Source organism: Notamacropus eugenii, chromosome 1 (assembly GCF_028372415.1).
Source record: "Notamacropus eugenii isolate mMacEug1 chromosome 1, mMacEug1.pri_v2, whole genome shotgun sequence".
Taxonomy (NCBI): domain Eukaryota; kingdom Metazoa; phylum Chordata; class Mammalia; order Diprotodontia; family Macropodidae; genus Notamacropus; species Notamacropus eugenii.
The window spans coordinates 433,733,816-433,751,074 of record NC_092872.1 but is presented as its reverse complement, the minus strand read 5'-3'; the positions used below and the strand labels follow the sequence as shown (position 1 = coordinate 433,751,074).

The following is a 17,259-nucleotide window of genomic DNA, read 5'->3' as shown; positions in this document are numbered from 1 at the left end:
TTCCTTCCTTCCTTCCTTCCTTCCTTCCTTCCTTCCTTCCTTCCTTCCTCCCTCCCTCCCTCCCTTCCTTCCTTCCTCCCTCCCTCAGAAAAGTGGACAAGATAGCCAATTCAATCAGTTTCCAAGACTTATTGATTCTATCTCAATTTCTTTCATATTTCTCCCCTTCTCTCTACGCATGGGGCCACTATATTTTAGTTCAGGCTCTTATCACCACTGGCCTGGACTATTACAAAAGTCACCTAATTGATCTTCCCACTTGCAGTGTCTCCCTTACTCCAATAATCCTCCATGAAAATGATATTCCTAAAGCCTAGATATGACCATGACTCTCCCTTGCACAATAAACTTGCCCCTAGTATTAAATAGAGATGCTTTTTTTTTTTGACAGTTGAAGCCCATCACAACCTAGTTCCAACCTATTTACTAACCTTTGTTCTCCTTCATGCACTCTGTGGTCTAACCAAACTGACCTTTCAGTTTCTCATGCAAGATACTGCATCTCTCATCTCCATGACTTTTCACATGCTATCTATCTCCCACATCCAAAATGAACTCCTGTCTTACTGAACATACCTCTTAAAATCCTGAGCTTCCTTCAAATTCTAACTCAAACACCAGCTGCTACATAAGACCTTTCCCAATCACCACAGGTTCTAGTGCCTCTCTCCTATACCCTCCCCCACCCCAAATTACCTTATATCTACTTGCCACATATTTTGTAAATGATCTACAGTGTGGTGCAGTAGAAAGCCAGCCTTGGAGCTAAGAAGACCTAGGTTCAAGTTTTATCTCCAAAGATATACTGCTTGTGTGACCCTGGGCAAGTCACTTTCAGTCACTCTAAGACTTTAAGGTACCGACTTACCTTGGTAGAGGGAGTTTCCTTATCCTTGGGTGTGTCCTTTTCACTGAATCCAAGTTTTATAGAAATCCCTTTTATGAAAGGGATTTGTTCTGTGAAGTTTGGATTCAGTCAAAAGGCTACATTTCAGGATCTAGAGGGCCATGTGTCCTCAAGGCCACCAGTTTCCCATCCCTGCACTACACAGATGAAATTACAGGGCCAGTCTGTATCCCTATTTTTTGTGTATATTTGTATGTGTACATAGCTTCTCAAGGGAAGGGGTACGCAAACTTGAATGCTGGGAAGAAAACCCTACATTTTTATTTTCACCTAGCCTCTATCTTAAATTTAGCTTCTTCTTTAATTATTTAAAAACATTCTGAGAAGGGATCCATAGACTTCACTGGATTGGCCACAGGGGTCCATGACACAGATGAGGTTAAAAATCTTTCTGTAAGTGCTCAATAAATGCTTGTTGATTGATTAAATGCTGAAAGCAGTAAAATCTTTCATTTGCAGCTCCTCAATGGTCTCACTCTGAAAATAGCACCTCCAAAATGAAACTAAGAAAAGCCTGGGGAGGGTTATAGTAGGGATGGTACCAGGGAGCTTCTAGCAGGGTTTACTGCAGGTCACGGTAGGAGGAAGAGACCCATCATGGTTTAGTGAGTCCCAGGATTTGGCACATGATTGCATCAACAAACTCTCTTGAGATGCCTGGGGTCCATGCTGCCAGGCAGCCCAGGATCAGAGTAGCTCACGCTGCTTATAGAGAGGAGAGGCAGGTCTGATTTTTTTTCCCTACCCCTGGGTTGCCAAGCAGGCTGGCACTAATCAGCAAAGAAGCTGAATGTTTCTAATCTGGAAGCTTCTACACATAGAACAGTCATTCTCAGAGAAAGTTATTGAAAGCAACATAAATGTACAAAAATGTTTCATAATTTGTTTTATTTATTATTGTTGTTTAATTTTCATGCTTTATTGATGCCTTTTATTTTGGCATAACAGACATTTCTGAACATATCCAGGTCCTCCTCACCCTTCACCTCCCCCCACCCCAACTTAGTAATAAATAACAGTTAATCAAAACTAACCTTTCTATGGTGAATCTGACAATCTATGCAACATCCTGGAGTCATAGGTCCCCTCCCCTCCAAGGAGAGGAGAGATGGTTTTTCTCACCACTTCTCTGGGGCCAAGACTGGTCATTCCAATTACATAATTATAAGCTTTGTTAGGGCAGCTAAGTGGTACAGCGGATGGAACGCTGGGCTTGAAATCAGGAATGCTCATCTTCATGAGTTCAAATCTAGCCTCAGACATTTATACTCTGTGTGACCCTGCGCAGGTCACTTAACCCTGTCTGCCTCAGTTCCTCATCTGTACAATGAACTGAAGAAGGACATGGTGAACTACTCTAATATCTTTGCTAAGAATACCCCAAATGGGGCCATGAAGAGTTGGACATGACTGACATGACACAGCAACAAACGTTTTGTGACTTTGGAACTGTTTTATTTTGCCTTATTTTAGTCATTGTGTGTATTGTTTTGCCAGCAGCATGATTTATGATAACAAAAAATTGGAAACAAAGTATGTGCCCAATGACTGGAGAATGGCTGAACAAATTATGGTATGTGAACATAATGGAATATCACTGTACCAAAAAGAATGAAAAATAGGAACAATTCAAAGAAACATGGGAATGCTTGTATGCAGTGATGCAGAGTGAAGCAAAGACAACCAAGAGACTTCCACAACATGAATAATGTGAACATGGAGAGGCAACAGAATTCTGATCAAATACAATGGTTGGTATTTATTGAAGTTGGAAGGCTCTTTCCTTCTTATTAACAATGAATAAATTAAATTTCATAGAGAAGGCACTTTGTTGGAAGGCATCTGATGTGTCCCAAAATGCATAAAATAAAATAAGAAAATGTGTCTACATTCACTGTCTGGTCCCTTCCAACTCTAAATTCTGTGATGTTTGGGAGACTTTGCATGGTGTATCTAGTTTAGTGTTGTTGAGATTGGAGTCCTTTAGATTTATTAAGTGACCATGTTATCAAACAAATAAACGAATTACCTCAGTGTGAGGTTTTAAAGCAAGCTTTTATTAACATACTTTAAAATATCATCTTCATTTCCAACTATACTCCTACCTTCTTTCTTAGGTAGAAACTCATCTGTTGTGACAAAGAAGAAAAAGGAAGAAAAAAGTTCAGTAAAATTAAACAATTCTTCAACCATGTGTAACTATATATATATATAAACATACATATGTGTATATATACATACACATACACACATATATGCACATGTGTATGTATACATACACATACACACATATATGCATATGTGTGTGTATATACATACACATACATATATACACATACATATGCACATATATATGCACATACATACATATATTATATATATATATATATATGGAGAGAGAGTGTTACACAGCTGTAGCCCCCCACCTCTGCAAAGAAAGTGGAGAACACTTTCTATACTCTTCTCTAGTGCCACCCTTCTTAGTCTTGTTTAATTTTATCAATTAAAGCATTTTCAACTCTTTCCACTTGTGTGCATATTGGCAACTATTAGTGATTATGTACTGGGAAATAGGTGGTTTAGCCAAGTGAATTAAATGAAGAACTGAAATGAATCCTGAGTTCCTGCTGTCCAGTTCTTCTGTGAAACCTATAATCAGGTGGCAAGAATGGGATCATTAGCAGTCCTTCTCTTTGTCTCCTTATGAGGAATAGGGTTCCAGATGGCACCTTAAAAGGACACAAAAGAAATTAAGAAGCTTCCTCAATCAGTAAGAGGGCAACAGGGGTCAAATCAGGGATCTAGAAATAAAAAATCCCTAGGAAGAGAGCCACAAAGAGGGCAGGGCAACTAGGCTTTGTCCAGGATACCAAATTTAGAGGGGTTCCTGGGAACATTTGCAGTCACTTCATCTCTCTGTCTTAGTCTCCTTATCTGTAAAATGAGGATGTTAAATTTGATGGCCTCTAAGATATCTTCCATCCCCAAATCTCTGATTACATATTTCTGCAGCATTATAGAAATGCCAGAGCTTAGCACCTACCTATCAAAATAATTAGTTAAAATAAGCTGTCCTATTTGAGAGGCTGGGTGGTATAGCTGATAGCTGACCTCCAAGCCAGGAAGATCGATGCTCAAGTTCTGTCTCTGACCTGTACTAGCTTGGTGACCTTAAGCAAGTCATTTAACTTCTCTCTAAGACTGTAAGTTGAAGATCTATAGTTCCCTATATCATTGAAATTACACTTTACAAAAAAAGGAATCCACCAGGTGGTGGACAGAGGTGAGCTCCCTGCCCTATCTTGCCCTGATCCACCTATTCCTCAGAACTAGCCTTTCACTGGTGTCTCTGTGCTCTCTTTCAGTTGATGGAAAGCTCCATGTCACTTGTCCCAAGTGTAAAAATTCCAAGTCACAGCTGTGGAGCAGAAGTCATCTAGTACAAAGCCTTCATTGGAACAGGTGGCACAGTGGCTAGAACAGGAACTGGAGTTAGGAAGACCTGACTGGCCTCACTTACTATCTGTATGACTCTCAGCAATCACTTAACCTCTGTCTGCCTCAATTTCCTCAATTCTAAAATGAGGATAATAATAGCACCTACCTCCTAGGGTTGTAAGGACTAAATGAGATAGTAATAAAGTGCTTAGCATGGTGCCTGGCATAAAGTACATAGTTAATAAATCCTTCCCTCCTCCTTCTTGCTCTCCCTCTCTCCTCTCTTTCCTCCCTTCCTTCATTCCTTCCTTCTATCCATCTTTCCTTCCTTCCTTTCTTCCTTCCTTCTTTCCTTCCTTCCTTCCCTTCCTCAATGAGGAAACTGAGGCTAACAGAAAGGAAGAAACTCACTGATGGGTCACAGGAGTTGACATTTGACAAGATGGAATTTGAATTGAGATCCTGGGACTTTGAATTTAGTGAGTGAGTTCTCTTTCCCTTGGGAAAAAAAAAAAAGGATTGCATACTTTTTTTCATTGGAAAAATGCTTATTTGTATGTATAATTTAGTTGGATCCTTATGACAACCCTTGAGGTAAGAAAGGAAAATATATATTATCCTGATTTTATGATGAGGAAACCGAAGCCCTGAGAAGTAAATGACTTGCTGGTGAGTTGTAGAACCAGGTCGTCTAGTGCTCAGAGGCAGGACAAAAGTCAGAATGACTTTCGATAGCCATTCCCTCAGTCTTGTTCTCTTCAAGCTTGTTCTTCCTACTTCCTCAGGGCATAAACGTAGCCTTCACTCATCACACATCTTAATTTTAACTGGGATTCTATTTTGCCAGCTACTCTGTCAAGGGAGCACTAGGGGACCCATAAAAGAACACTGTAACTTTCTCATTGCTCATCTTTCCCAGCTCTTTTATTGCTGCCTCAGAGAGATGGTCTCATGGGGTTAGCGCTCCTTCAGGCACTGACATTTAACTATGAAATTAAGAGAATAAGCAGTTTCCTTTTCTACTCTTCCTCCACTGCTGGAGATTAAGAGACCTGAATGGTGGCACTTGTTGATACAACCAAAGCACTTTTGTCGGCTCCCTGTGGCTCCCCTTTGTCTTGAAAATGGCGCATTGTGTATTGTACGATCTTCAGGATATTTAGGGAGGTCTTTTAGAAGGAGTCTTTTGGTGACAGATCTGAGTCGGGCTTGGTTTAACCAAGTAACTAAAAACTAAGTAACTGTTCGAGTTTGTACTTTCATCCATTTCCATTCCACTAAATAGGTACTGGGTATGTGAGAAATCAAACAAAACTATGCTTTCCTCTAAAGCAGCTTATGTTCTACTGTAGTGGGAACAAAGGTAATAGGATACAATACATAAATAGATTGGCATATACATGATAAAACTTTTTATTATCTAATGTCTCTTTTTAAATTAATTTTTTATTTTTAAAATAAGTTTTTATTGATGTATTTTGTTTTTTTTATACCATCATTGCTTTCCACAGGATCCCTCCTCTTCCTACTCCCAGAGAGCTATCCCATATTACAAATGACTTTTTTGAAAGACAAGAAAGGAAAAAAATCAGCACAACTGATCAATACATTGGAAACAGTCTGAAAACATGCACGATGTGCAACACCTGTGAACCTCCCACCTCTGTGAGAAGGATTCTCTCACATCTCTTCTTCTGAGTCATGCTTGATCTTTATAACTTTGCAAGAAATTAATTTTTAAAATTCTGTACTTAGCTCCTCCATTGAACATTTCCACATACAAACCAGAACAAAAGATTACATGTAAATGTAATGTTACAGAGTAACATAAAATGACAAAACATATAAAATGACAAGGTATAGCTGGCAGACATGACATTTGAGGTGGGCAAGAGCACTGATAACTAAGAGGATCAGAACAGGAGTCCTCTAGGAGAGGCTTCATGAGCTGAACCTAGGCTTTCCAAGAGTCATGGAGGAATGTTCCATGCATGGTGGGGAACAGATGTGCAAAGGTCTGGACGTGGGAGATAAGTAATTTCAAGGAATAAGCTACTTTGGCAGGAGCATAGATTATATGAAGGAGAGTCATATATAGTAAACCTTGAGGTGTGGATTGGAACTAGATTGGGAGGAGCTTTAAAAATCAAGGTTGAGGGTTTTGTATCTTATACAATAGGGATACAATTGGTATGTTACACAATGTATCTTATACAATATATACAATATCTTATATAATAGGCACTAGGGAGCCACTGAAGAAGGTTCCTGAGCAGGGAAGTACCATGGTCAGATTTATATTTTAGGAAGATTATATTGGCAGCTCTCTACAGGGAGTGGAATGGGGAAAGACTGGAAGTCAGGAGTCTATTTGACTGTTGACTAGGGACCATTCGTTTTATGACCATAATACTATCACTCAGGAATAATAGCTCATAATTCTACAATCCTTTAACATTTCTCAGGAGCTTGCCTAACAACAATCCTGTGAGCTGGGTAGATAAGCTGTCATTTTTCCCATTTCATAAATGAGGAAAATACGAGTTACAGAGCTGAAGTAGTTTGCTTAATATACATCTGAGTGAAGACTCAGGCCATGTCTGTTGATTTCAAGACCAGTGCTCCTTGCATTGTGTCTCCCTACTTCTCAGAATAGAGTTAGGTATGTATGGCCTTTGCCTGGAGAGCCCTTGGATTACATTGGAAAAAGATAGGAGTCAGCACAGAAGAGCTACCCCCATGTTTTGTAAGCTAGAGAAAATTGCTGTGTGCTAAACTCATCTGCAAGGGTTCATTAGACAAACCTGGGACCTGGAATAACAGGACCTCGGGCCATTTTTGAATTGCTTCCTTCCTCCCAATAACTTCCCTGGTAGGAGTAGTCTTTGAAAGCTGGATGATAAACGGGATCATTAGCTCTGTGTGAAAGGAAATACTACGAAGGGGAAAACTGGACCATTTTTCTTGAGATTTTTGTGCCAAGGTCAAGGAAGCCTCCTTTTGTACCTTGTACTACCCTTTTTCCTGCCCTTTTTGTCTAGTCTTTTTATGCAAAATGTGGGGTATAGGAAAGACTGTTCTCATTTTCTTAAGGGCACACTAAGCCTTCGTAGTCATGTTAAATGAATGACAATCTGGTTATACCACAGGCCTGTGACCTGGGGCAGTTTGCATAGCATTATAGAGTTAGAGCGGAAATGGACCTTAGAGGTCATTGAGTGCAACCCCCTCTTTTTACAGATGAAGAAACTGAGGCACAGAGAGGTCAAGTAATTTGCTTCCTGACACAGGATTTGAGTCCAGGTATTCCCCATTCTAAGTCCAGTGTTTTAATCCCTAGGTCATTTCATCTCTTAAACATATCCCTTTCTGGCCTCCATATCTAAGCTGTGAGACTCTGGGACAGATAGGATTCTAAAATGTAGGATTAGAAAGTAGCTTAGAGGCCATCTAGTAAAGCTATCCTTTTATACAAAGGAGGAAACTAGGTCTCCAGGGGGAGAAGTGATTTGCCTGAGGCAAGCAATAGCAAATGGTAGAACTGAGATGCAGCAAAGTGTTTTCCTGTCCAGAGTAACCTGTGTTATCTGTCTGTCTCTAGGTACTGAAAGGGTCCAAGAAGCTAATCCTTTCTGTGCATTCTGTCGGGCGCATTCCAGGGGGCTATGTCACCAATCACATCTATACCTGGGTGGATCCTCATGGCCGAAGCATCTCTCCCCCTGGGGGGCTTCCTCAGCACCAGAGCAGCTCCCTCCGGAGACAGGAAGGGGAGAGAAGGAGCATCCTACAGTTTCTTCCAGAGGGAGACGAGAAAAAGGTAATCACAGTTATACCTTCCACATCTCAACTTTTCCCCATCTCGGTTTTGATATATCCTGCATGGGTTTGCATTAGAAATTAAATGGGAATTTGTTAGGAGCTTTTCAGAAGCCACAGACAACAGTTGAAGGTCAGCAGACAACACAGAACAAGTTTAGAAACTCAGAAATGCAAAATATATGTACAGTATTGTATAATATCAACATATTTTATCTTTTGATAACACAATATTTTGATAACAGACTTCTTCTCTGGTACAGGAGGATCAAAAAATTTTACATGGATTTTCCAGATCACTGGCATACCATGGCCCTAACCCCTTCAGTATGGTAGGGATAATTGTAGATGGAACCCAGGAGGCCCAAGGTTTCTTTTTCTTTATAACAATAGGAATGAAGTGGTCTTCTGGTACAGTATTCCCTCCCCACTGAAGTCCTGGGCAGTTAGAGTTTGAAAAAAGTGAAAAAAAGGAGAGGGGTAGTTCTAGAATAAACATAACTGTCTATCCCAAGCTCTGAATGTCCCAGAAGTCAAGGCAGTAAACCTGAATTTGCGTTTGTTTTCGGTACCCCTTTATGGCTATATCTGCCCTCTGTGGCCAATAAACACGTTTTGGGAGTTGGAAGGGACCTCAAAGTCATCCAGTCCAAGCCCCCTTTACCTGAGCAGGAAACCCCTCTATAACATCCCCAACAATTGGTCATCCAGTCTCTATGGAAAGGCTGCAAGTGTAGGCTTGACTACCCCACTTTTTGGACATCTCTAGTTCTTCTTTGGGGAAGATATTGCTTAGATGGAGCTGAAATCTCTCTGCAATATTCCCCCACCCTCCTTGTTCTTAGCTTTGCCCTCTAGTACCATGCAGAAAAAAACCTCATCCTTCTTCCTCATAGCAGTTTATTGTAAACTTGACAGTTATTAAATCTACCCTGATTATTATAAAAGAAAATCTTCTTTTCTCTAAGTTAAAACATGTCAAATCATTCTACTGGTCCCCACATGACAAGGTCTCCAGTTTCCCCACCCTCCTCATCACATTCTTCTAGACATGCCCCAGCTTATCAATATCCTTCCTAAAATAGGGTGCTCAGAATTGGACACATTATTCTAGATGTTGTTGGACCAGGGTACCCTAGAGTGGGTATATGACCTGTCGTGTTCTAGATGAATCTAGTCTTCTCTGAATACAGCATAAACTTACCCTCTGCCTATACTTTCACCATCCTCATCTAATATTGTTCAAGAGATGTAATATTCTGAGAGAATCCAGCAAACTCATGTTTCTCCCCCACATTGGCTCTTCTTGAAGCTAAACATCCCTGATTCCTACACTCCATCCCCACATGGCAAGGTCTCCAAGGGCCTCATCATCCTGGTCACACTTCTTTATCAAGAAACAGAACCTGAGGAAATTGGGTATTTGGGGTGAGTGCAAATGGGGGCAGGGGCTGCAAATACTTGAGACAAACTTTTCCATTACTATTCTGTCTATTGCTGGTCCTCTAGCTAGCATAGCCGACTTGGATGTGACTAAAAGATTCATTTGCTCTGATTTGATAAAGCTCAAATGAGATTGCTATGAAAGTATTGATATTGTCATATTCCTTGCCCTAGGAGTGCTTACAATTTAGCAGGTCTAATTAGACAGGTACACAGTTAAATGATGGGGAGTGAACCTGTGATTTCATTAGTATAGGGAATTCGCAGATGAGAAAATTCAGTGCAGGTTAACATCTTCTCTGAAACTTAGATGTCATTTCAGAGGTTATCAGGGGCACCACCCAGTAAGTGTCAGAGGTAGAACGTTAAGCCAACTCTTCCTGGATCTGAGGCCCATATTTTCATAAAATCTGGCACAAATTAGAATATAATACACTTATAAGAGGAACACAAGGTACTAGTTGGTCAGATAAGGAGAGGAAATAGCTTCTTGCCCTGTGGTGGGCTGTTGAGAAAGAATTCTGGGATTATTTCACCAAGAGGGTAGCATTTAAATTGTGCCTCAAAAGGACTGAAAAGGATGTTGAAAACAGGAACTGTTGATGCTAAGTGAAGTGAGCAGAACAAGGAGAACATTGTACATAGCAACAGCAACATTATGTGATGATTAACTATGATAGATTTAGCTCTTCTCAGCAATACGATCCAGAGACAATTCCCGAAGATGTGTGATGGAAAATGCTAGTCACATTCAGAGAAAGATCGATGGAGTCTGAATGCAGATGGAAGCATCTATTTTCACCTTTTTTGTTTTTTCTTTTTCTTAATTTTTTTCCCTTTTGTTCTGACTAACATGACTAATGTGGAAATATGTTTTACATGATTGTACATGTATGACCTATATCAGACTGCTTGCTATCTTAGGGAGGGGGGAAGGGAAGGAAGGGAGAAAAATTTGGAACTCAAAATTTTGCAAAAATGAATGTTGAAAATTATCTTTACATGTAATTGGAAAAAAATAAAATACTATTAAGGAAAAAAAGGAAGTATGAACTGGTGGAAGGAGAAGGAGGGGTTCTAGGCATAAGGAACAGAGGGTAAGTATATGCTGTATTCAGAGAAGACTAGATTCATCTGGTGGGGAAAGGTGTGGAGGAGGGACTGCCTGGAATCTAGCAGTGGCCAGGCCTCTCTGTCCTGAGGCCACTGTTAAAACAGTGTTTCTTATGCCAAGTTCCACAGAAGAAATGGGAATCAAAGAAAGATGACAGATGGTGGGGGTGGGGAGGAATAGGACAAAGTGAATGTTATAGAGGATAGAAGGTCAAAGTGGCTACTGTCCCCTCCCTCTGCACCCCCCATAGTGCAGTTGTGGAGGTGTCAGCAAAAATACAAGAAAATGCTTATCTGGTGCCATACTCATGCAGGAGCTTCTGATCTGTGTGCTATGAGTCTAACAAACCCTAAATGTACAATACCTGTGAGTGTGTGATGGAAAGAGGACTTGACATAGACCCTGGCTCTTATACTTATTAATATTGTCACCTGGGGCAAACCCAGTTTCCTGTTTATAAAATGAGAATTATACTCACACTATCTTATTTACTTCACACTCTCATTGTGGAGGAAGTGTTTTGTCAACCACTAAGTGCTATATAAATGTGAGTTATTCTTGTTGATAAAGAGGTGCATTTGGATATATTAATTAGCCTCTGACACATGTTAGCTGTGTGACTGTGGGCCAATCACAGCCTTTCAGTCCTCTAGGCACTTCTCCCAGTAGCTAACTTATAAAGAAGGTGCTGACCTGAATTGGCCGAGGAAGTTTTCTTCAACCTGGAATTCCCTAAACCAGTGAAATCATAGGTCCAGTTCCTATCTAAAATTAGCCAATGTTAAGGAGTACTACCATACTTCAGGAATATAGACTTGCCTTAAATGAAGGGACTGCCTCCTAGTCTCCTTCACATCTGGGGGGAGGGAAGATAAAGATGGACTCATAGTATTATTGTAGGTTTAAGAACTGGAAACAACCTTAGAGAAAATGCCTTCTTTTACATATGAAGAAACTGTGGCCTACAGAAGGAAACTGACTTTCTCATATCATATAGCCATTCAGGAGTATAATTGGAACTCAGACTTCGGTTCTCTGATTATAAATCGAAAACTCTTTTGCATAGACAGGGAAAGAGGAAAATCAATTAAGCAGTTAATCAACAAACATTTATTAAATACCTACCATGTGCCAGACACTGAGGATATATTAAAAATATATAAAATGTTTTATGTAAATATGAAAATATAAATGTTATACATATTAAATATACTCATATAAAATGTTTAAAAATAATCCCTACTCTCAAGTAATTTATATTCTATCAGGGAATGCAACCTGTGTGTATGTGTGTGTGTGTGAATAAACAGAGACACAGAGTTGCCTGTCCCACTCTCTCTCCCTCTCCCCACCTTCCTCCCTCCCTCCTTTTCTCTCTTTCTCCCTCTCTCCCATTACACACCTATATGCATAAACATATAGCTGTGTGTGTGTGTGTGTGTGTGTGTGTGTGTGTGTACACACAGAATAAATACAAAATAAATATATGGCCGTCAGGGATGGTGGGAAGTAACAACTGGGGGGAGTTAGGAAAGGCATTGTGTAGAAGGTGGTTCTTGAATTGCATCTTAGAAGGATTCTGTGAGGAAGAGATGAGAAATGCATTTTTGGATGGCCAATTGCAAAAAGGTTGAAGATGATTGAGAACGATCAGTGCAAAAGCTTGTGTGAATTGGAAGGTAGAGAGTTGGGAGATAAAGTGACCTATGCAGAGGAACAGAGGAAAGGCCAATTTGGCTGGACTATAATGTAGAATGAAGCTAGAGCACTAGAGGCAACAGAGATAAGACAGCAAAGAGTTACAGCCAGGTATAGGTTACTTGGGAAAAGTTCGGAGCAACTTGCCTAGATTTTAATGTTGGGCTCTTTGGTTTTGATAGCCTCCTCCTTCCTCTCTTACCAGCTTCATCACCTTCTCATTTGCTCCAAATAAATCAGGTTCACCCAAGAGGCCCTTTGGGTCACCCTGTGGAGTGCTTAGAGAGTGAGTGTCACTCTTACCTGCCAGAAAGGAAATCTGTTACAGAATGAAAGGCCCTATGCTTTGCTGATGAAATATTCATTGTGGTCATGGGAAAGGGAATGTCGTCATTGTCATTTCCGTTTAAAGAAAAGAGAAGTGGCTGGAATAGGAGACAGTCTGGCAAAAGGCTGTCAGCTTAAAGCAGAGGCGATGCCTGGAGTGTAATCTGTGAGATGCCTTTGAAGTCAGACTCAGCAAACATTTATCCTTGGCATTTGTCTTTCCCCCTTCTCAGGCACCTCTCCTATCAGTTCTTTGGCTTTTGCGCACATCCTCAATATCCACTTTGAAAGCATTCCTGACCTCAAGTAAGACATACAGTGTATATCAATAAATTATAATTATGTCACATTTGACAGTATTTCCTTCACAATAGACTTATGAGGTAGGTAGGGCAAGGATTAGGAGCCTCATTTTATGTGAGGAAATTAAGACACAGAGATAAAGTGACCTACCCAGGTGTTCTGACTTTACATGGTGTTCTTTCCACAGTGCATAAGCAGAAAGGGTTTGGAGCTGGAAAGATCCTTAGAGATTATTTCATTCTGTAGTGGAAAAGGCTGAAGACCAGCCTGGGGAAGCAACTTCCCCAAGGTCACACAGCTTAGAACTAGCAAGTTTTTTGGCTCCAAATCCAGGGTTCCTTCCATAATATTACACTGCATCTCCACAAAGTGCATTTAACTTGTGTCTCCCCACTCAGTCTAAATTGTAGCCATGTCTTATGGTCAGGATAAATACATGTGCCTCCTGTGAGGAGCCTCAGTGATATGTTTCATCATCTGAAGTCAGTGTATGAACAGGTCGATGGTATCTATACTGATATCTAGCGGAATGGACAGTTCTATGACTGACTTATGGAAAAACAGACAAGAATGAGGTGTGGGAAGACTGAGATTAGTATGGCTGGAGGGAGCATCCAACCCAGTGGATGAGTTGAGACTGAGGTAGACTGAGACGTCTAGGTCTTCAGAGTGGTCAGTCCAACAGTTCTGTGGGTCCACCCCTGTAATGATAATAATAATAGCAAGCATTTATATAGTGCTTACTATGATGCCAGGTACTATGCCAAGCACTTTACAGTTGTGTTATTTGATCCTCATGACAGCTCTGGGAGGAAGGAGCTATTATTTTCCCTGTTTTACAGATGAAACTGAGGCAAACAGAGGTTTAGTGTCTTGCCCAGGATCACATAGCTAGTAGAGGTCTGAGGCTGGATTTAAACTCAGGTCTATCCTGAATCCAGGTCTGGTGCTCTACCTACTACACTACCTAGCTGCCCCTGTGCCACAGATCGTGCACTAGTTGCTTGATTGTGGGCCCAGTTTGTGACCTTATACTGGAAAACTGACCCACCGCTTTCTTCTTAGATTTCCCTATCACTACTTGGTCTGGAGCTTTTTTTAAGTCTTTGTTGATGTAGTTGTAGGGGGACCTGGGCTGTATGTCTTCTTCTTCTCCTCTTCCATCTTTTGGGCCAGTCTTCTGAAGAGAATTTATGGGAAAACATCAAAAAGAATGAAATGTGGAAAAAATTAAATGAGGGGAGTATTCATACTTGTGAGATAACAGATTTTTTAAAGTATCCAAATCAGTGGCCCCCAAGTAGTTAGGAGTTGTTCTCTTGGATTCAGCTGTTTAACACAGTATCTTGTGTGCATTTTCATATGGAGCCCTAGTGTTTAGCAAAGTGTCTTACCCATGGTAAGCATTTAATAAATGCGCGCTCTTTCTCTCTCTCATTCTCACACACATCTCTATCCATCCATCCATCCATTTCTCTTTTTCTCTTTATCCATCTATCTATCCATTATCTCTCTAGTGAGATGGTGGAGAAATATCTATCTATCTTGTATTTTCCCAGAATGTTTAGATCATGCTGCTTTACACTTTGCTAAAAATCTAACCCAGAAATTAAGATTATCATTTAGAAAATTTGATTGTGTTTTTCTTACTGTGGACACCGGCAGCCAGCAGGTTAAAAATGATGTGATGGCACTATGGGTAATGGAAAGAACCAGTGTTGGGCTCAGGAAACTGGAGCTCTAGCTCTAGTTCTGCCACTCGCTCCTCTCTTGCCATGTGACCTGAGGCAGGTCAGTTTTCCTCCCTAAATGTCAGCTTCCTCATCTATGAAATAGTAATACTTGTATTTCTAGGTCTGTTACGAGGATCAAATGAGACAATGAATAAAAATTACTTTGTTACCACAAAGTTCTATATAAATGTAGGTTACTATTATTATATTACTGATTGCCGGTTACAGCCTTTATGTTTTCTCTCTTTCCCTTTTCTCCCTGTTGATCGCACCGTAACTTTTTTAATGCTATTTGCTTAACATTAATATGCAAGATATGATGCATTATAATCATTTCTGATCAAGGCAGAAGTTAGTCCTTCAGCCTTCATTGGTATGCATGGATGTGGCTTGCCATTGGATGCTTAGACTGGTGCTTAGTCTACGGGCTTTATACTCTAGATTGAGCTTCACCTTTCTTCTGATAAGTCACCCATTACAAGGGAAATGGTGACATCTTGCAATCATGAGATGAGGAGATGAAACTGACTGTTTCAATGTTATTTTTCAGAACCAGTCCCAAAGCATTAGGAAAAAAACTTGAGCTTCTTTATTTATGCCTGCTGGGCACCCTTGGAGTGACCTAGAGTGTGCTCAGACTTACGTTCCCCTGCCTCTCAACCCCTTTTACAAGGGCGGTATAGAGACACGTCCCTGAAAAGGGGTATGCAGCCAACGACGAGTAGTAGCAGGAGCCCAGCAGCCATGGCAAAACTGTGTCCAAATTGAAAATACATAAATTTCTTTCCATCATTGGGAAACTAGCAGGATGTTTTGTAGGGGGAAGGGGATGGAGAAAAAGAATTAAATCAACTACTATAGTGTAGCCTTTTTTTTTCTTGGCAAGGTATTTGAAAAAGAAACGTGCCCAGAGATCCAGAATTAACACTCCAGGTGGGAGAGGGATATAGCTTAATACCAAGATGCAGAGCCAAATAGAAGGTTTATAAGGCAGATTCAAAATGTTGTTCCTTTGTCTAGTTCCTTTGTCATCGAAGGGCTCATCAAGGTTAAATTCAAGGCTGTGAAACAAATGTGTCAAGGGCAGAAATGTTTTTCTGGTCCTTTAATCAAACTAAATGAATGTTTTTTTAGTGCCTGCTATATTCAGAGCACTGTTTAAAGGCTAAGGGAATGTGAAAAAGGATGCAACACAGTCCTTGCCTCAAGGAAGTGGCAATTTTGTAAGGGGCATGCGGCAACTCTAGAGATAATGATAATCATGCTATTTAGCATTTCTATAGCTCCAAGTTTGCAAAACAATTTACATATTCTTTCCCATATAATCCTCAGAACAATCCTGTGAAGTTTATAGTTGAGGACCCTAGCTGCACCTTCTTTATAAAAGATGTAGAAAGCACAGACATCTCCATCAAGATGATTGATGCCATCTCCTTGATAGGTTTGGAATGAGTTGTCTGGTCAAATCTGACCAGGTTAAAGATGCTCTGCTTTGGAGGACAGCTCCCTATGGAAGATATAATCCCATTAACCACAGGTTGATTGAGTCATGGTTATTGAAGATCTCACCCTTGAACTGACTTTGGGCAACAAAAAAATGATCATACATCGAGTAGGACTATCAAAGAACCAGAGTTGAGCCAAGCACATATAAAGAGGGTTCCAGGGTACCCCTTAGCCCCAAAGAAGCAGTGGTAGAAGTTCTTAACCCCAGAGATGGTTGGTTACAGGCAGTAAAAGGGTGACCAGTTAGTCAGTGAATATTTATCAAATACTTACAATGTGCCAGGCACTATGTTAATACAATAACTAGTGCCAGGCACTAGGAATATAAAGCAAGGCAAAAGACATTCCCAAGAAGCCCATGGTCTAATGGGGAATGGAGTGGAGAATCAAATGGGCCCAAAAGAGGAGGGAATCATATGCTTCAGTGTTTGGTAGTGGCTGCAGGCATCATTAAAGTGGTTGTCATGTGAATAAACATTTATTAAGTGCCTGCTATGTGTCAGGCTCTAGGCTAAGTACTAGGGATACAAAGAAAGGCAAAAGCTAGTTGCTGTTCTCAAGAAGTTCATGGTGTATTGGGGGAAACATAATTTGCAAACAAGATATATACATGATAAATAGGAGATTATCAACAAAGGGAAGGCATTAGCATTAAGGAAGATCAGGAAAAGCTTCTTATAGAAGGTGAACTTTTAGCTAGAACTTGGAAGAAGTCAGGGAGGCCAGGAGGTGGAGATAAGGAGGGAGAGTATTTGAGGCATGAGGGATAGCCAGGGAGAAAGTACAGTCAAAAGAGAGAATGTCTTGTGTGAGGAACATGAAGATCAGCATCGCTGGATTGCAGAAAACCTAGTGGGGAGCAAGGTGTAAGGAGATTGGAAGATAGAGAAAGTTTTGAAGGACTTTAAATGCCAGACAGAAGGTTTTCCATTTGATTTTGCAAGGTAATAGGGCATCGCTGGAATTTGTTG

General features: G+C 40.5%; 1 protein-coding gene across 6 annotated transcripts in view; it reads left to right on the top strand.

Annotated features, from left to right (window-relative positions):
* The window catches only part of WHRN (whirlin), a 141,122-nt gene that overhangs the window by 24,277 nt on the left and 99,586 nt on the right, over window positions 1-17,259 (top strand). For all 6 annotated transcript variants that reach the window (XM_072631729.1, XM_072631728.1, XM_072631727.1 and 3 more), the window contains exon 2: window positions 7,947-8,165. In XM_072631729.1, the coding sequence (XP_072487830.1) occupies window positions 7,947-8,165 (219 nt within the window). The remainder of the gene's footprint in view (window positions 1-7,946; window positions 8,166-17,259) is intronic.